This window comes from Acomys russatus, chromosome 13 (genome assembly GCF_903995435.1).
Source record: "Acomys russatus chromosome 13, mAcoRus1.1, whole genome shotgun sequence".
In the NCBI taxonomy this organism is placed as follows: Eukaryota; Metazoa; Chordata; class Mammalia; order Rodentia; family Muridae; genus Acomys; species Acomys russatus.
The window spans coordinates 65548911-65569110 of record NC_067149.1 but is presented as its reverse complement, the minus strand read 5'-3'; the positions used below and the strand labels follow the sequence as shown (position 1 = coordinate 65569110).

Sequence of the window (20200 nt, the reverse complement as noted above, 5' to 3'; positions counted from 1 at the left end):
AGTGTGCTACTTGGAGGTGGTGGAGCCTTTAGAAGGTAGGGCCTTGGACACGGACCCCTTTATACGCCTCTCAGCTCCACCATGTGACCGCAGCCGTGCTGCACTTCTCACACCACATTCCCACCAAAACCAAACAAACAGAGCCAAATAACTTCATATTCTAACTCTTCAAATCCCAAGTGAAACTAAACCCTTCCTATTTTAAGTTAGTTTTAGTTTTGTCAGTAATTTCGTTAAAGCAATGCAAACCTGGCTCTCCACTGGGAAACATTCTGACATCTCACACAGGCTCGGGAGCACAGCTCACGGAGTTGTGACAGTGCTGGCTGTCATAACCAGAGAAGGGATTAGTGCCCAGTGTCTGCCTGGCCACATCCACATACAGCTCCCATACACTGCAGCAAACACTGTGTGTGGAAAGGAGTGTAAATTTTGCCACAGGTGAAAGCAGTCTTGGCGGGCTTTGCCCTTGGACACACCACAGATACTCCCTGAGATTAACCTTAAGATAGACTGTGTGGAGCCATCCTGGGTTTGGAATTCAGGAAGCAGATCTGGGAACTCCACCTGGATTATTGTGTTTCTAATCGACCCTCGATGGGAGGAGACTGGCCCTTGCATGAGAGACAGGCAGAGGGGAGGACGGGAGGGGCAGCAGGTTCAGAAGGGGCTTGGGCGCACGTGGATCATGTGGATGGGGAAGAGGACCAGCGCGCAGGCCAGACACACCTAGGGACCCATCCCATGGAATGGATACCATAAGATTCACTCTTTTTTTTCCCTTTAACCTTTTTTCCCTCTTGTATGAACTAGTTGGGTTATATAATAATGTTTAATTGTTAAGAAACAGAGCCAACAACTGTCCAATGTGTCACCATCAATAGTTCCTAAAAGAAAAGTTTTGCAATGGGACCTTGCTCTTTTTGACCCCTCCAAGCCTCAAATTCCTAGGCTCAAGTAATCCTCCTCCTTCAGGCTTCTAAGCAGCTAGGATTGCAAGGCATGCAATTCTCAAAGTTAGGCATGAATGCTAAATTTCTCTGTGTATGTGTGGTAAGTACATGTGGGGGCATGTGCCTACCATGGATGCAGAGGCCAGAGAGAGGCACAGGGATGTCATCTTTGATTACTTTTTTTTTTAAAGACTAAACCTGAAGTTCCCCACTTCTGCTTGACTGGACAAGAAGCCCCTAAAGATCTACCTGTTTCCACCCTGTATCCACCAGCAGTGGCGTTGCAAGTATATACAGAGTCCCTGGCTTTTATGTGGGTTCTGGGAGTGCAAACTCCAGTCCTCAGGCTCGGCTGCAACACTTTACTCCCTGAGCCCACTCCCAGTCACTCACTCTTGTTTGGAGGAAACAAACAAACAAACAAACAAAAATCTCACATACCCAAGGCTAGCCTCCTGCCTCCACTTCCAAAGTGGAACTACACTTATGTTCCACACTCAGCTAAAAACGTAAAAGGAGCATGCTTTCAAACACATAGGTAACCTATTAGCATCATCTGTGACAGTTGGCCAACACAGTATTAATTATTTCTTAGCATCCAAGTTGTTATAACTGCAAAAGTTTGGGCAACATCTAAGAAAAAAAAATTACAGAAGTTAGCACAGTACTTAGCACTGTTCTAAACTTCCTAAATGTACAAGCTTAGAACATATGTCCTTAGAAAGCAGACACAAATAAAAAATGTCACAGGTGACTTTATATGACAGGTCAATCAAGTCAGACATCCTCAAACCCCTGTACACAACTGCCTTTGGGCTCTGTGCTGCAAGCATATACCTCAACACATGCATGGATTCTGTGTTTAGAGTTGGCCCCACACGAAAGACAGCACACTTCGAATGTGCAAATACTCCAAAGCCAAAAATACCTAAAACGGTATTTCTGGCTCAAAGCACTGTAGATAAAAGAAATGTGACCTTTACAATAGTCATGGAACTAGGTAGGAGTATTGCTATTTCTTAGACTGAGATAGCAAATCCCCATACCTCAATGAAGGTGAGGTGGCCTGCCTACACTCCCGTGGCTCAAAAAGGTGGCAAGATGGCTTTACAGCATACTCTGAATGAGAACGACACGATGCTTCATTTATCATTTCTGCACGGCCCCTCACTGCACAACGCCCCAGCATTAATTATCCAAAGAGGAGAAAGCATGTCAGGTTCCCACCATCACATATGGACAGAAAAACTCTCCTGGATCTAAACTGCTGACTTAGCTACTTACCCAGTTTCAACTTGACGTACTTAAGACAACAGTCTGTGCATAATAAAGTGTGGAATCTGCCAAGCGAACTAAGACACCCGTGGAGAAATGAAGGAGTACTATGCAGGGGCTCTAGACACTGGGGCTGAGAACTAACCTGGTCTATATAGCCAGTTCCAGGCCATCCAGGACTACTTTGTGAGGCATGGGAGCACACGCCTGCATCCCAGCACCTGGAGATGAAAGCAGGAGGATCAGCAGTCCCGGGTCACCTCAGCTACACAGGAAGCTTGAAGTCAGCCTGCCTCATTAGAGTAAATGTTTGTATATACTGTTTAACAGAATTTCAGTACAGGCAGTACAGGCACATTTTATTTCTAATTAGTTTTCATTCAGATTTTTTTAAAGTACAACCCAGGACTCCTTTCAGGAAGGTTCCATGGGAAAACTCTCTGAGGAGACACTATTTACCACACTCACTCTTGTTCTCTCAAGCACAGCTGTCCACGTGTGTACTAGACCGGCCCCTGGAGCACGATGTCCACTTGATATGCTTCGTATTCTAAGAAGTGTTTCACCTTCTAACACAGTACATACTGGTAAACACGGATTAAACACTAAACAAAAGTCTGGTGGATGTTCAAATACTTTCTTTCTTGGAGGGACACAGGGTCTCATGCAGCCCAGGCTGGCTTCAAACTCTCTTTGGCTGAGGCTAAGCTTGGACAGATCCTCCTGGGACTGCAGGTGTGAATGACCTCACTGAGCTGATAAAAAGCATCTAAGAAGCAGCTAAATGTCACAGCAGGTAAACACACTTGTTAGCAACTCTGATGGCCTAAATTTGATTCCAGAAACCTACAGTGAGGGGAAAAACCCACTCTACCAGGGCACCCTCTGCCCACCAAACAACTGAGCTCATGCATCTACACACTGTCCTCTCCCCCTCTTCCTCTCCCCCTCACCCCCTCCTTCCACCCCCCCCCCACATAAAACAGTCTCTCATACACATATACTAATAAATAAAATCTTTAAAAACTTAAATATATTTCCTTAGTGCACATAGCACTTTTAAAGGGAAGAATTTAGTACAGGAAATTACCTGAAAATGGCTGGGTTGCAGACATGCTGCGGATCCAAAGCTTCACCCTGTATAAACTCATAGCACAGCCCGTTATTAAAGGTACAGTAGAGCTGAGGTGCACAGCCATGAGCCTGCAGCACACGGAAGCTTTTCACTTCTTCGTCTCGGTCGACTAACAGTTCAGTTTTGTTGCCATAAATTCTCACCAGAACTACATCTTCCATGGTGTCACCCACATAGCAGGCAATGAGCTTATTTGTGATCCCATCTGTGAATAGCTGCCAGAGAGAGGAAGACAGAGAAATGCAATTGGACATTCACAAGGATGGCACTAAAGATAACACGTGAGTAAAATGGTAATTGGAAACCACAAGTTTGAGTATAGCTTAGTGTACATGCTTAGCATACACCAGACGCTGGGCAAAATCTCCAAAACCCAAGGAAAACACCTACTTGTAGCTGAGCGTGGTACCATACACCTTTAATCCTAGCACTGGGGAGGCAGAGGCAGGAGGATCTCTGTGAGTTGGAGGCCAGCCTGGTCTATAAACCAAGTCCAGGACAGCCAGGGTTGTTATACAGAGAAACCCTGTCTTGAAAAACCAAAAACGCAAAAACCAAAACAAACCCACCTACTTTTTACATCAAAGACCCTCCTGGAGAACTGGGACCCGCAGCTCAGAGTACAGTGCTTCCTTAGCCCACAAGCCCTTGTTCGGTCCCCAGCACCACCAGGGAAGGACGCTGCGGAGTAGCAGTGAGTGGGCCTCCTGGGGAAGTCAGCCAGCTGGATATGCATGTATGGCAGGTAAGACACGGGAGGGGAGAGGATACTGTGCTTAGAAACGTGTAGAACTGATTTTTAAAATGGTATGGCGCTAGTCAGCGAGACAACTCCAAGTATGAAAGCACTTAACAGCACCTGACACTGGAGCCAGCTGAGAAAGAGACCACTCACTGACAGCTGTCCCTGCCTCCGCCCATGGGTCACAGCATGTGCACACATATACAGAAAAGAAAAATAATAGAGATATCCAAGAAAGGCCAGGTATGAGGACTCACACTGTAATATCAGCACTCAGAAGGAACCTGAGTTCAAGGACAGCCTGGGCTACCTACTGAGCTCCACGCCAGAGTGAAAAACTGTCTCAAGCTCTACCACCTACTCTACTAACCCCCTGCAGAACAAAGCACAGTTTGAGAGGAGTGTGTGTGTGTGTGAGAGAGAGAGATTGAATAATACAATAATTCAATTAAAACACTGAGTGTGGGGAAAACTAGTACTTGCTGTGATAACAGAAAGCTGGGGCAGCCACCCTGTCAGGGAGCAGCACATCTTTACGAAATATTGCTCAGACTGGCCATTAGGATCTTAGTTCACCAAGATTTAGCATCTAAGTCTGCAGGTACCAATACCTTCAAATCCAGAAAGAACCAACACTTGTATTAATAGTTGAGAATGAGCAGACCACGCAAGTCCTGATTTTCAAAAAGTAGAGAAAAATAATTACATGTAAGCAGGCAAGGACTCTCAGAACACACACCACGCCCAGCTGGACACACCTCCTCCTCCTCTCTGAAGCTACATGAACTCACAGAGTGACTGACTTGATTATAAAGAAGGCCTCAGTGATGCCAAACACTTACGATTCAAAAGCACTTTCTCAAACAGTTGGATCTGAGCTACACAGCAACAAAGTACATAATACACCTCCAAGTAATAAACTGTGAGAGTGAATTGGTATTTTTATCACAATGCTTAACTCTTTTAGAAATGACAAGTCCATTAGAAATTAAATCAAGGGAGCTGGGCGTTGTGGCACATGACTTTAATCATAGCACCCAGGGAGGCTGAGGCAGGTAGATTACTGTGACTTTGAGGCCAGCCTGGTCTACAAAGTAAGGCCAGGACAGCCAAGGCTACACAGAGAAACTGTCTGGAAAAAAGAAAGAAAAGAGAAGAGAAGAGAAGAAAAGGGATCACACACACACCTAACTTGTCTGAGGCAGACCGAAGTTGGATAGAAATTAAGAAACATGCCAGGCTGGACATGCAGCACTAAGTTTGAAGCCAGCCTGGTCTACAAAGTTAGTTCCAGGACAGGCAGAGCTACAGAAAAAAACCCTGTCTCAAAAACAAAAAACAAACAAAACAAAACAAAAGAAAGAAAGAATGGAAGGAAGAAGTCTGACTGAGCAGTAATAAATACATCGTCAGAGGCAGTGAGTGCTGGCCCACTGTAGCTGCGTTGGTGTCACCACAGCAGGCACAATGAGCAGTCAGGCACGCAGGAACAATACTTCGTTCCGAGAAGAGACCGCAGTACAAGCTTCCAGTGACCGTCACCCTCCACACTGAGCAGGTCCCCTGAGCAGCAGCCGCAGATAGTACACTTGCACACTTCCCTGTGCTCAACAGAAGCACCTGTCACCTCCTAACACAAGACAGACTTACAAGGTATATCTATCCCCTACAAGTTGGCAAGGTGATATATGACACACACACTCAACAGAACAACGGAGTACAGACTGATTCTGAACGGCAAGATTGCCACATGCAGTGACAAGTTCAGCACAGGCTGTGCAGCCTGTGTAAGGGAGTATGCCAGGCCCAGCACCAGTTCTTATACAATGAGAACAGGCAAGAAGACTGCAGGCCTTTGCCAATACATAGAAAGGACATATAAGCCAGCCCCACATATTAAGATAGGACAAGTAACTACAGGTAAGGGGCACAAGTTAATGGTATACTATACGTCTAACATGCAGATAGGGCCTGGATTCAACCCTCCAGACCTGTGTTCTCTCTCTCTCTCTCTCTCTCTCTCTCACACACACACACACACACACACACACACACACACACACACACAGTGATCTAGCCTTCCAACTCAACAAGCTAAGACAGTAAGCTGCGCACGGTAGCCGTGGTGACCTGTACATTTCAGCATACCAGGGGCTAAGGTAGGAGGGATCCCAAAGCTCAAGAAAGCCCAGGCTAGTGGTGAATGAAAAAGACAGAAAGAGAAACCCAGAAGCTAAAAAACGAAAAGAGAAAGAAAAAGGGAAGGAGAAGAAGAGAACAATAAGGAGAAGAAAGCCTCTGCAGAGGGCTGCACAGGCCTCATACTTCTATCACGAGGACCAGCACCTCCAAACAGTAACAGCTTCCAGGCTGATGCTAAAGCTCAGCGAGCACCACAAAGGGAGCACAGCACTACAAGGGCGCTAATGAACACAGTCATAAGATGGGTGTGACAGCACAAGACTGTAATCGCAACAGGCAGGAAGTTGAGCAAGAGGAATTGAGACCAACCTGTGCTGAGCTTATCTCAAAAGTAAAAATCTTAAATTATTAACAATAAATACAGACACATAAAGACAATATGGCATCTAAACTATGTCTGACTTACTCCAGAAATGCAAAGGTGATTGAATGCTTAAATTCTTAAAACCAGTGCCTACCTCAATAACAAAACATGAACGCACCAACTGTATTGTTCTTTGTCTGTACAGGGTCGAATGTCGCTCAGGTTGGCCTCGCACTACCATGCTGAAGATGACCGTGAATCAATCATGCCGCCTCCACTTCTTAGTGCTGAGGTTACAGACACACCAGCTCTCTCTGGTTTTCTTATTTTTAGCTATTTTGTATGTGCTGGTGCTCTATCTACATGTATGCCTGTGCACCATGCCTAGTGCCTGCTGGGCCAGAAGAGGACAGCTATCTCCTGGAACTGCAGTTACAGATGATTGTGAGCTAACATGTGGGTACTGGGAACTCAACCCAGGTCCTCTAGAAGAGCAGCCAGACGTCTTATCCACTGAACCATCATCTCTCCTGCCACGTTACTATTTTAAAGAGGGAAAACACACATGTACACAAACATATATATTTTTATATAATATATACACAGAGAATGAGCCATTTGCATCTATGGGTCACGTCACGTATCTGTGGCCTCAAACGACCTTGGATCAAAAATATCTGAGGAAAAGAAAGCACTGCGCAGACAACAGAGACTTTGCAGGGCATCATTCCCGCCAGCCTACGCCGTACGAACCCTGAGTAACCAGGTCACTGAAAGGCAGGAGAGGGCGTACACAGGTTAGTTACATGCAAGATCTTTAGCCGTCTACAAGGAGCCCTGAAATATCCACACAGACATCAGAGGATGCATCAAAGGAGTAAAGCTTCACTCCTGAGGGGCAGAAAATTTTTACTATTTCAATGGTTTGTGGTTCTGAAGGCAACCTTGGAAGTTATCACTTTTTAGGAGGAGAAAACAATGTCATAGGTTAAAATGTCGTATATATCTAAAGGCACAGAATAATAGAATCAACACTTGATGCTATGAGTCAAATTTTCAGGTCAGCAACACAAGCCCAGTCATTCATACCGAGTGAGACAGAAAGCACTGATTTCCTGAGCACTAAGGATTGCTCTGTTGGAGCTGGAGAGATGGCTCAGCGGTTAAGAGCTCTGACTGCTCTTCCAGAGGTCCTGAGTTCAAGTCCCAGCAACCACATGGTGGCTCACAACCATCTATAATGAGATCTGATGCCCTCTTCTGGCCTGCAGGTGCAGATGCAGACAGAGCACTACATACATAATAATAAATAAATAAACTTAAAAAAAAAAACGGATTGTTCTGTCAAAATACTGCCAACTGCTAGCAGGACACTGTGATGAACAGAATCCAGCAGAGTGGGGCTGCTGTATCTATAATAATGTGTAAGCCACTGACAAAGTGCTTGACTCCCTGCTGTTAAGACATAACACAATAAATAAATAAATAAATACAATGGTAGAGCAGGAATGGATGTAGACTCAGCCAAACAAAACCCATCACAAAGGAGAAATCTCAGAGCCATCACAAAGGAGAAAAACTCCACCTGCTTTCCATGACTACAACAACTCAGGGCAGGCAGGAAGTCAGCCAACTGGAGACCAGGCAACTATGGGTAGAGGGCCTCTTTTCCAAATCAGTTACGACAAGTGGCATGAGTCTGAAGCAGTCTAAGCTACATAGTGGGTTATAGGCAAGCCTGGACTGCAATTAAGACTAAAGAATAAAATAACGTGTGTGTGTGTGTGTGTGTGTGCGCGCGCGCGCGCATATTTATTTTGTAGGCCAAATTTCAGGGCATTTTTCATACAAGCCAATTATGGCTGAGATAACAAGAAGACTAGAACTCACTACTGAAAAATCCTTGATAGCTGTGGCACATGCCAACCTGTTGCAATCTCATGCCAAGGACTGCTAGCTGGTAAAATGAATACAACTGGCTAGATTTTGGAAAAGGATCTACCTGTCCTTGCTCTCCTGTGCATTAAAAATAGAACCCCCTGTCTAAGTGAGGTAGCTGAGCTGTGTATACAGGTATCGGCCTGGCTTCATAAAGACCAAAGCTCAGTTGTTTATTACGACTCACATCTTGGTTCAGAACAATCAAATACCATCCATCTTTTAAGTGCCACTGTGAAAAACACTGTTCATGGCTTATTTATTATTCTATATATCTATGGATGATCTCATCTAATTAGCTGAAGATTCAAAACAAAAATAGGCATTCCTGAAGAATTCTGCCTCGAGACTGTACTATCAAGCCACAGCTGAGTTCCACGATGCCGTCTTAGGAATTACAGACTGACCTACCCGCTGTTATATAAACGACTCCTTTCTCCAGAGCACCCTGATACAGTTTATTTTTTTTCCATTCCAGTAAGAACTTACCCTATGAAAATACTCAGAAAATTAATCTAAATCAAACAAACATATATACAAGTAGTCTGCTAGGATAGTTTTAACTACCAAAAACCTGAAACAGCTTCAATGACGTTAAAGGACAAATGAAGAAATGCAAGGTCAAGCCATGCATCAAATGCGTGCAACCCCAGTGCTTGGGAGGCAGAGGCAAGGGGATCTTATATTCAAGAGCAGCCTAGGCTGCAAATGACTGGTCACAAGAAAACATAAAATTACACAGTCATCACGCCCACACCCGGCTTTTTGAGACAGATTCTTTTTACATAGTCCTGCTTGTCCTAGAACTCACTATACAGACCAGGCTGGCCTCCAACTCCTGGCCTCTGCTTCAGGTGTGTTGGGATTAAAGACATGCACCACCACGCCTGGCAGATAATGCTTCCTTTACGTGATCAAATGTTTACAGCTACCATACATGAAAAGGCAAAGGACTGGCAAGATGGCTGTGCAGATCCTGTGGTCACCACTAGAGGGAGGGAGAGAGGAGGTGCTGCTCCTGTGGTCACCACTACAGGGAGGGTATGGTGAAGACCAGAAAGTAAGTTCAGTCGCTGGAACTATTTCTTGCTGGGGCTTGGGGCTACACAAGTACAACTGTTTCAAGAATTCCTCTCAAACTAATTTTTGATAAGGAATCTTGCTGTGTTGCCAAGGCAGGCTTTGGACTCCTGAACTCAAAACACCCTCCCATCTTCCTGGGGAGCTAACCCTACAGGGAAGCGTCACCATGTGCTAAGCTTATTTTTAATGGCATGAAGGGAGGCAGGCACAACCTGATACAACATATACTTTTATGTAAATCTAGAACAAGCCTCACAGGGTAATGCCTTAGTATTGTGTGACATTTCCTGATGCACCTTTCTTTGTACATGTGTGAGTATTCACACGGATGAGGGTACACAAAGAGGCTCAAGTTCAACGGTGCGCCTCGATCACTCCTCCCTCTTACGGTGTTCCTCAAGCTCTCCTCCCTCTTATTAACGGTGCTCCTTGAGCACTCCTCCCTCTTATTTACAATGCTCCTTGAGCACTCCTCCCTCTTACTAATGGGGCTCCTCGAGCTCTCCCCTCTTATTAACAGTGTTCCTCGAGCATTCCTCCCTCTTATAAACGGTGTTCCTCGAGCACTCCTCCCTCTTATTAACAATGTTCCTCGAGCACTCCTCCCTCTTATTCACTGACTCTTTCTCTCAACTGAGCTGGCCATACAGGTGGTCTAGCTGGCTTCTTGCCCCAGGAACTCATCTCTAACCTTCTGATTGATGGGATTACAAGCATGTGCACTCAACATCTCTATAAGAACTGGGGTCAAAACTCCAGTGCCCAGTTACACAGCCAATGCTTTACCCAAGAGTGTTACCTGCTGAGCCATCTCCCCAGCAATGATGCATCTTATTCTCTCTTCTTAATTTGTTTTTTAAAAAATGTGGATAGGTGTTGTGCCTGCTTTTTTTAAGTCTGCACACATGTGTGCCTTGTGCTCCTGTGAGGCCAGAAGACAAGTGTCAGATCCCCTGGGACTAGAGCTACAAACTGCTGTGAGGTGCAAGTATAGGTAGGTGCTGGGAGCCCAGGACTCTGAAAAACCAACAAGTGCTCATAACAGCCAAGCCATCTATCTAACCCCTCTAATCCTATCTCACCGTAACTCATCTTCTCAAAAGCTGTCCCTATAATTATCTGTGTGTGCGCATATAAAAGTCACAGACCAGTTTGCAGGAGTCAGGACTCAAACTCAGTGCACGAGGCCTGACAGCAGGTGACTTCTTCACCAGCTGCAGAGCTCAGCAGTTAAGAGCTGCCCTTCAGGGAACTAGAGTTTTATTCCCAGAACCTGCACACAGCCTCAGGAGATCCAATACCATCTTCTGCCCTCCATGGGTGACTGTACACACGGCATACACACGCAACATGCACACATGAGTAAAATAAAGCTTGCTTAGCCCACAGTATCTACTTGACATTCTATTAGTGTACAGTCACCGTCGGGTTCAAACCCACCCGTGGTAGTTGTTTATTCCCCAGTTCACATTTACCCTAAAAGAGTCACAGTGTGGAGGAGGTACGGAGGCCCCTGTGCTCACAGCTAAGTAGCGGAACATGGAATGCTGACCACAGAGGTTGTTCCTTCAAAAGCAGAGCTGCGAAACCGTTATCCGCCCAGAGGGCTGGGAGCTGACAGGTTAACAGCCTGGTGGCCTTGGCTATATATGGCCAGAGAGCACACCAGGTCCTCCCTGACACTTACTGTAAGCTTGCTCTTGTCAATCTTTACAAAGGGTGTCACATGTTGTCAGTCACCTATACAACCCATCTTTATGAAAGGCATCACATGTACTTTACAGAGTCTCGGTACAGTGACATCTGATCTTTGCTTAGCTCACTTTCTACTTTAGTGTGCACATAGGATTGAGTTAATTATCACCAGGACATTTTTCTCCAATTTGTGCTGTGCTTAAATATGCCAAACATAAGCCACCCAGGGCGAGACTCCCAGAGTTTCACAACTCTTAGATACAATCCATCTATCGTCATGCATGGTAAGACTTTGGGGATCACAGTGCCATGAAGCCTCAAACGGTAGCATGTGATCTGAGAGACACCTTCACTAGGATGGACAAAGGCGATACCAGCTTCACAAGGAATAAGGAAAAACCTACCAACACTCAGACAGTTTTCTATTAAGCTAAAACTCTCAAGATTTAGGCAGAGTAACATGCTAGTCTGGTGATAAATGCTTCACATACACACAGAGGTGTGCATGCTACTAGGGACATAGTTAACCCAGGGGCACACCCAGCTCCTGTGTTTTACTTTGGAACAGTGGTGTTTTTCCACAAAGGGTTTCTCTCTGTAGCCCTGGCTGTCCTTGAGCTTGCTCTGTAGACCAGCTAGCCTTGAACTCAAACCTACTTGCCTCCACTCCCCACTGGATTAAAGATGTGAGCCTGCAGGCCCAGCTGGTATTTTACTTTAAAACCATAAAAACTTCTCAACCACTGTTTCTTTGCATTGTAACGTGACATTCTCTTAACGACAAAGTATTCCAACTGCTTGCAAACACCCACTGCTTTCCTGCCATGCCTTTATTAAACAGGAGACTACCTCCCTAGCGACCTCGAGTTCCTCAATGCCCAAAACCACCACTACCACTACTCTGCCCAAAGTACTTTCAGCCTAGCTTAACTGTCTGTGTAAAATCCTTCTTCCTTGTCTAGAGTCAAAAGAGCTGAGGAGTTCGGGGTAGCTCAAAGCAGTGTTTGTCTAGCACACAAGAATATATGACTCAGTCTCTAACACCCAGCCCTCTACAGCCACAAACCCCACAAGGGCTTCTACTTCTATGAATCTTCTCCCCTTGGGCTCCAGTTCACAGCACAAAAGAACCCAGCTGAAAACTAATATTATCCCTAATTTAAAGATACATATCAAGTACTGAATTTTAGGCACTTAGGCCTTTAATCTTTTCATGGTACCCGGGGGCTAACCCCTGGGCAGCACTTACTGGGCAAGTACTCTCCTCCTAAGCTACATCCTGGGCCCTGAAACATGATTCTGTTCGCCCTCCCATTTACCAGTGACAGTAGTGGGAGATGAGACAGTCTTCACTAATTGTAGGAATTCTGTTTTCATTTCCCTGAGCACTTCCTCAGATACACAGCACTGCCTATGCTGTTGTCTTCTGGGTTTCTTTTTGGGGTTTTGGGTTATTTGTTTGTTTGTTTTATGTGTGTGTGGGGGGGGGGGTGTCTTATCCTGCAATCCAAATCAACATGGAAGTCAAAATCCTACCACCTAGAACTCCTATTCGCTCTCCAAACATTTTATTTTTATAAAGATTAAAATATTTGCCAATGGCCAGCATGGTGGTGCACACCATTCATCCCCATACTAGGGAGACTGAGGCAATCTGATCAAGGCCATCCGAAGTCTAGGAGAGCCAGGGACACACAGAAAAAGCCTGCCCATTATTACAAAGCCACTTCTCTCCACCACAGCAGTGATGGCCCCCAGAAGAGGAAATTCGTTAAGCCAAATCACAGGTGCTAATATTTGAAAAGTAACTAGCAATTAAGGCCCCTAACCACAGTTAAATCACAATAAGACACATGGATGGTTATTTTTTTAAAAATCAATTAAAATATGAGATCTATCAAACATTTCGTGGGTTTGTTAGCAGTTAAATACCACATAACCTCGCCCACTTGTGTGAATTTTTTCCTAAGACATCAAAATCAGAAGACCAGGAAATAGACAACTGCACTTAAGTGAAGGTAGAAAAATGAGCAAGGAAAAAGATGAGTAAATGGAAAAAAAAATACAATGAAACCACAATTTTGTATGGTGGAATTACAAACCTGGCTTATGCTTAAAAACCAAAGCGATTTCAAACACATGCAGAGCTATGAACAGGCTGGGGTGGAGCTGGCGCGCTGCACAAGGCTGGGGTGGAGCTGGCACTCTGCACTTGCCTGGTGCGCGGCACGGGGAATGCAGGCGTGTGCGTGTGCTATAGGAGCAGTACACACCTAATGGTTTGTGCTATCTTTGCATGAGAAAAAAATCTGAATACTCATCCAGAAGCCATTACACTACATTTTCCGATTTGTCTCCGGCTGGGAAGTTCAAAGAGCAGACGTTTTGGATTCAGGTCCTGTACTGCGTGTGCTCAGTGGCCCACTGTCAGGAGCAAGCACTTATTTCACCCTCACAGGCCTCAGGGGTAAGTAACTGTTTATTGGATCCATTTTACAGCTAAGGATAATGAAGTGTAGAAAGATTAAGAGATTTGACCAGAGCTGGGCAGTAGTGCCACACACCTTTAATCCCAGCACATGGAAGGCAGAAGCAGGTGGATCGCTGTGAGTCTGAAGACAGCGTGGTCCACAGAACTAGCTCTAGGACAGGCAAAGCTACACAAAGAAACCTTGTCTCAAAAAAGAAAGAAAAGGCAAGAGAGGGGGAGGGAGAGCAGAGAGGGGGGGTTAATTTGGGCAGAAGGCAGGCTTTGTAGCTCACACCTGCAATACCAACATTTGGATGGCTAAGGGAGGGACTGGCTGTCAGTTCTGGTCTAGCCCAAGCTACAATGAGGGAGACTGTCTCAAAAACAGAACAGAGCTTGAGCAGTAAAACAAAGCTAATAAAGTGCGGAGCACAGACCCAAATCCCACTCCACTCTCCACCTTCAGTAATGGTCAGCTACCGCAAACACTGAATGGACTCAAGGTACCAATATCCAAGCAAGTTTCCTGAGACCCTACAACACACACCGATGTTTGGTGTCGGGGCTGGAGGGTGGGGAGGTTAAAGAGGGGCACACACAACTACATTCTTTTTTTCTTTTTCCTCTTTTTTCTGTTTTTTTTTTTTTTTTTTTTTTTTTTTGAGGCAGGGTTTCTCTGTGTAATAGCCTTGGCTGTCCTGGACTTGCTGTGTAGATCAAGCTGGCCTAGAACTCACTAACATCGCCCACCTCTGCCTCCTGACGGTACCACCACATGTCACAATTACATTCTCATGTGTAAGGGCACATACATGTGCAGGCATAATGCAAATGTGCGCCTATGGAGGCCCAGAGTTGCCTATCCCAAGCTCCATTATATACTAAAACAGGGTCTCTCTCTGAACCCTGAGCTGCATGACTCTTGCTTGCTCCAGGTACCGAACCCCCTGTTCTTCTGGAAGAGATGTTAATTTTGTAACTTCTGTAACAAAGATGGTCTTCCTAGCCCATTAAGCCTTTGCCATCACATCCTTATCTACTGTGGACCCCAAGCTAAGGAAGAATTTACAGAGTAGCATGGTAACACTGACGCACAGACAAAGTCTTAAGGCAACTGAACCAGCCTTTTCAAAGGGAAAAAGAAAATTTAGGCTGGGCATGGTTACTTGTGATCCCATTGGTGGGGAGGCTGACAGGAAGAGCTAAGAAAATGACAACAGAGGAAAAATAAGTCTCTTTGATCCTTTACACCTAACTATCCCCCCAAACATAGATACATCAAAAATCCACATTCAAATGAGGGGGAAGCTACCTAAGAAAAGGAGTTACGAAAATGCAAATGTGGCCGAGAGAGCTCAATGCAGTCTTTTTCTGAGCCACAGCAGTTTTTTCAGACATTAATCTTGCACAGGCCCGGCCTCCCTGCCTCAATCATAACACACGCACGGGGCCTTTCTAGGTCAAGGGGCAATAATTCCTAAGATAAGTCCCTCCCAGACCTGCCACTTACACAGGCTCAGCCTCACTCACTGGGACACCCATTTGCAATTCCTGTGTGTCTCCCTCACAGGACAGTTGGAGAACATGGGGTAGAGGGGTTTTTTAGAACAAGGCAGTATGAGACAAAAAACCATGTGGTTAAGTCTCCAAACTTTTCTACCTATCCAGAAATCTAATTTTAAAAACCTCGTAAAACCCTTCCTTCTCAAGTTTTTTTTTTTTGCTTCCATCCAAAACAAAAACCAAGCTTCAAACTTTAAGTCACTGCTAAAAAAACACGGATGGGATGTCAGCACTGAAACTTACCAGGAAACTGCACTGCTTTTAATTAGTAAGATATTTTCCAGAAATAAATTTTAAAAACCCTCTCAAACAAGCAAGTTACTACATATTACAGTAACATGAGGGCTACAGACGTAGTAGCTCAGTGGTAGAGTACTTGCCTAGGATTCAAAACAGCCTTTCTCAGCACTGCAAAAAAAAAAAAAATACACAAATAAACATGTTTCCATTTGAAAAGCATATCCTTGAAGAAAATGTAAATTTTTTCCAAATCATACATAAAAATCATTTTGAACCATTTTCTATATATTTAGCCAACAGGCATACCTTACATTTGAAAGCCTTTTGTCTAACAAGTTTCTTCCCCAAAACATATGGGTTCCTTTAATCTGCTCAGAACACTTCTAGCAAGAACCGAAACTAAAATTCATGAAAGCCCCAAGTGTCAGGAACTTCTCTGGGACCTAGACACTACTCTTGTTTTAATAATATTTTTAAAAAATATAACAACAAAAAACAATTAATAAACCTTGCATAAATCCCACAACGTACTGGAGTCATCAAAATGAGGCAGAAGACTTGGATTGCCCAAATAAATGTTCCTCCATGACTGTTCAAATCTAAAACAAGCCCCACCCGTTAAAAGAAAAAAAAAAAAATACTAATTTGTTTTGTTTGTTTGTGCAAGGAAAAAAGAAGTTCATCTCAGTAGTTCCTAAAGGTGTGCGCTACAAAAACTAAAACCAATCACAAGTCAATACTGGGTATGCTTGCAAGTGCTTTTTTTTTTTTTTTTTTTTTTTAATCCTACATTTTCGGGGTTTTTCTCCTCCTGAGAATTTCTGTCTTTAAATACACTGACTGATTCACGAAAATATTCCCAGGCCACTGCTCACTCTAACCTAGGGCATTAATTCTTCTAGGGCTTTACAATTTTAGAAACACCAACTCAAGCTTTCAAAAAACGCACAGCGTTCCCTAGCATCCTGGAGTGGGCAGCAGGTCCCTCAGTTATTCCGCTCTGGAATGGAGTTCTCCCGGGGCTCAGAGGATGTGGGAAGATCCCAGGCTGGATAAGACGGGGATGGGAGGGAAGCGCTGGGGAGGGAGGGCTAAGCCGTGGGGACCGCGGGAGGCGGATGGGCTGCGGGGGTCTGGGGAGGAGAGGAAGGAGCCCTCGAGCATGACAAGGGCCGCGGCAGCCATCCTCCCGGAGCCTCTCTCGGGGGGCCGGGCAGGCATCGCTGGCGCGGCGGCTTCTGGAAGGAAACGCGCCGTCCGCCCGGCCTCACCTGCAGGGTCACCTCGCGGGGGTCCCAGTGCGGCCGCAGGTGCCGCAGCAGGCTCAGGGCGCCGTCGCGGCAGCGCTGCTCCTCCTGGTCCTGCACCGTCACGTCGAGCTTCGGCACCTCGGGCGAGCCGGGCGGGACGTGGATGTAGTTGGCCATGGCCCAGGCGACGGCGGACACGACCACGACGACCACGGCGACGGCGACCACGAGCGCGGCGGGCGCCGGCAGGCTGCTGGACCCTTCCGTCCCGGGGCGCCCTCGGCGGAGGGCTGCGGCCGCTCGGACGCACGGGCGAGCGGCGGGGGCGACGGGGCGACGGGACCGGGTGCGCAGTGCAGCGACGCGGAGGCTCGGCCGCTCTCGGGAAGATACCTCTGTGCGCTCGACCACCGGCAGCCGCGGAGCATGCCGGGACTGGCCTGACGCTGGCGTCACGCTGTGGGTGGAGCCTCGGCTGCGTCAGGCGGCCAGCGGGGTGGCGAACCCCGCGGCACAATGGGCGGGCCGCGGGGCTCTCGGGGATTGGGGTCGAGGGAGAGCGCACCGCTAGGCGCTCGGATACTGTGAGGCCGGCTGGGCTCCTGCTCCCGAAGGAGTCCGAGTGGTGCCGAGCCCTGCCGGGGCTGTAACGAGCCTTGCCGAACTCTGCCGAGTCCAGCTGAGCACTGTCGAGCTTTGCCGAGCCCTGCCGGAGCTCTAACGAGCCTTGCCCGAACCCTACCGGAGACCTACGGAATTCTGCCGAGCTTTGCCGAGCCCTTTTGAACCGTACTGACGCGCTCTGGAGGGCTGTCTAGCGCTGTCATGCGTTAATAAAGCGTCACCTTTCTGGATTATTAGGGTCGTGGGCTCTGCTCACTTAGGGCTGAGGTTCTTAGGGGACGCAGAAGGCACGTCCTGAAATAACCCTAAACTGGGCCACCATGCGGCTAAACTTGATTAATTTAGTGGTCTTTTTCCTGAAGCTGTGTACATGGAACCCACATTCTGGCTTCAGCAACCAAATTACCTGTGGCGCTACATAGAGATCACACTATTTGGGACAACTGTAGGTAAAATAAGAGTAACGACGACAATGGTGTGATAATATACACCTGTTATCCTAACTCTAAGGCGACTAACCCTGGAGGGCTGCCTTGAGCTCAAAGCCAGCCTAGACTACACAGTGAGCTCCAGGTCTGCCAGAGCTACTTAGTCGTCAACCGATGGCTAATAGGGTAAGACGACTACAAAACTTATTTTAACGGTCAGATAATTGACCGTTGCTGAGAATTATTCTAAGCCTGTAAAAACAAAGTAGAGACTAAGAGGGAGATGGAGAGGAAAGAAAAACAGACTGCAGTCGGGCGAAGCCACAGTGGGCCCTGGGACTCGCGGGGCTGCGTGAAACCTCCAGTATCTGTCAAAAGGGCTCTGCTCTCTGCCTGTTAGAAGAGTATTGGAAATTGGATCATCTACAAGTATCTGGTCTGCCCTATTGCTTTCCTTTTGTGACGGAGACAATGGAAGTTTGACCTTGGCTTCTGGCCTCCCTGGGGCTGAGGACAAATTGAACACATTTGTTAATGAATGGCTAAAATGTGTTATTACCTATTAGCATACATTTATATTTTAATTGTTCTGAATGAGCCTACTTACCTTTGTTAAGTCACCAATAATAATAACGATAAGCTGCCAAAACTAAAAAGGGGAGAGGTGTCCCATTTTTGCAACATAGTAAGTTTATTGAACATTTTTCAGACTTAGGTTTTGGTTCCACCCAGGCTGGTCTACAGACTGAGTTCCAAGACAACCAAGGCTACACAGGGAAAAGAAAAAAGAAAGAAAGAAAGAAAGAGAGAAAGAAAGAAAGAAAGAAAGAAAGAAAGAAAGACAAAGAAAAAAAAGTAACAGAGTAGGAAATCTATGCATGTCTGAGAATTAGGATTAACAGTGACTTTTTAGCTGCAAAAAATCAAAAGGAGGACCCATGGGGGGAAATATTAATCAAAAGCACAATTTATGAAAAAATCTGTTAAGTTGTTCTTCATTACAACTGAAAAAATCTTACTCTACAAATCTCATTAAGAATAAAAAGGCAAAAATTTTAAAAAATAAAATAAAAAATGAAAAGACAAGCCTCAGAATAAGAGGAAAGATGTACAAAACGTACATCTAGTGAAAGACATCACCAAATACACTGTGCACTCATAAGACTTCATAGATGACCGAGAGCAGGCTGCAGTGATAGAACGTTTACTTAGCATATGTGGGGCCATGGGTTCAATTCTCAATGTCCCAGCCAACGCCAGGAAAACAAACCCATTCCCCCAATTGATCTCTCTCTCTCTCTCTCTCTCTCTCTCTCTCTCTCTCTCTCTCTCTCTCTCTCTCTCTCTCTCTCTCTCTCTCTAGTCCCTCCCTCCCTCCTTCCCTCTCTCAATCTGAAGAAGAATTCTCACAACGCAGCTCTAACTGGCCTGGAATTCATTAGGTAGACCAAGCTAGCATGGAACTCAGGTGCCTTTGGCTCCTGAGTGCTGAGATAAAAACCGTGTGACACCACACCCAGGAAAACCTCATTCTTTAGAGTGTGCAGAGGATCATAGCAAACACCTACCAAGAGGATCCACAGACTGCAAGCAACACAGGCAACATCCTAAGTCACTAAGGACTTTAAACAACAGTGAGATATGGCTAAAATTCAAGACTGAAACCACCAAATGCTGGTGGGACGGGAGCATGTGTCCGGGAACAGCAGGGTTGCCATCGGCTATGTTCTTTGATACTTTACCTAGATGAGTCGGAAAGTTATGTCCACATAACCAGATTCTGAATGTTTCCAGAGCCTATATGCTTAAGTTGCAAAGCAACCAAGACACCCTTCAGTAGTGAACTTTTAAAAACTGGGCTACCACCATGAAATAAAACTGGATTTGCAAACTGTTCATGTCACTGTCTTTTCATTCTAGTCTGCTTGGTTTGGGGTTTGGTTTTTTTTTCCCCTCACAGTTTCTGCCTACTTGTCTCTTGGTTGCACGTTCTCCGCTCATCAGGAGGGTCTTACATAAAGCTTGTTCCCAGAGGCTGCTCCGGTTGCTTCCACACTCCTGAAACCTGTGAAGGTTGGTTGGTTCTGTTTGTTGGAGACATAGTCTAAGGATGTGGCCCTAGCTGAGAGGGCTGATCTTTGACTTGCAGCTAGCTTCCTGCCTCTGCTTCCCATCAGACTTGGTTTGTTCTGGGTTTTTACTATCTGCACACCTGAACACTTTTGCGAATGATCCCGGAGTCCGTGTGTTCACCTCTTCTGGCTTTATCTTTTGTATTAGAAGGTTGGCCCCGGGAGA

At 45.9% G+C, this 20200-nt stretch overlaps 1 protein-coding gene across 1 annotated transcript in view; it reads right to left on the bottom strand.

Annotated features, from left to right (window-relative positions):
• The window catches only part of Etnk1 (ethanolamine kinase 1), a 39900-nt gene extending 22767 nt beyond the window's left edge, over positions 1-17133 (bottom strand). Inside the window, exons 1-2 of the mRNA XM_051155569.1 lie at positions 16872-17133; positions 3319-3578 (exon numbers count right to left, since the gene is read on the bottom strand). Coding sequence (XP_051011526.1) covers positions 3319-3578; positions 16872-17027 — 416 coding nt within the window. The 5' untranslated portion in view covers positions 17028-17133. The remainder of the gene's footprint in view (positions 1-3318; positions 3579-16871) is intronic.
• Between the last annotated feature and the right edge of the window lie 3067 nt (positions 17134-20200).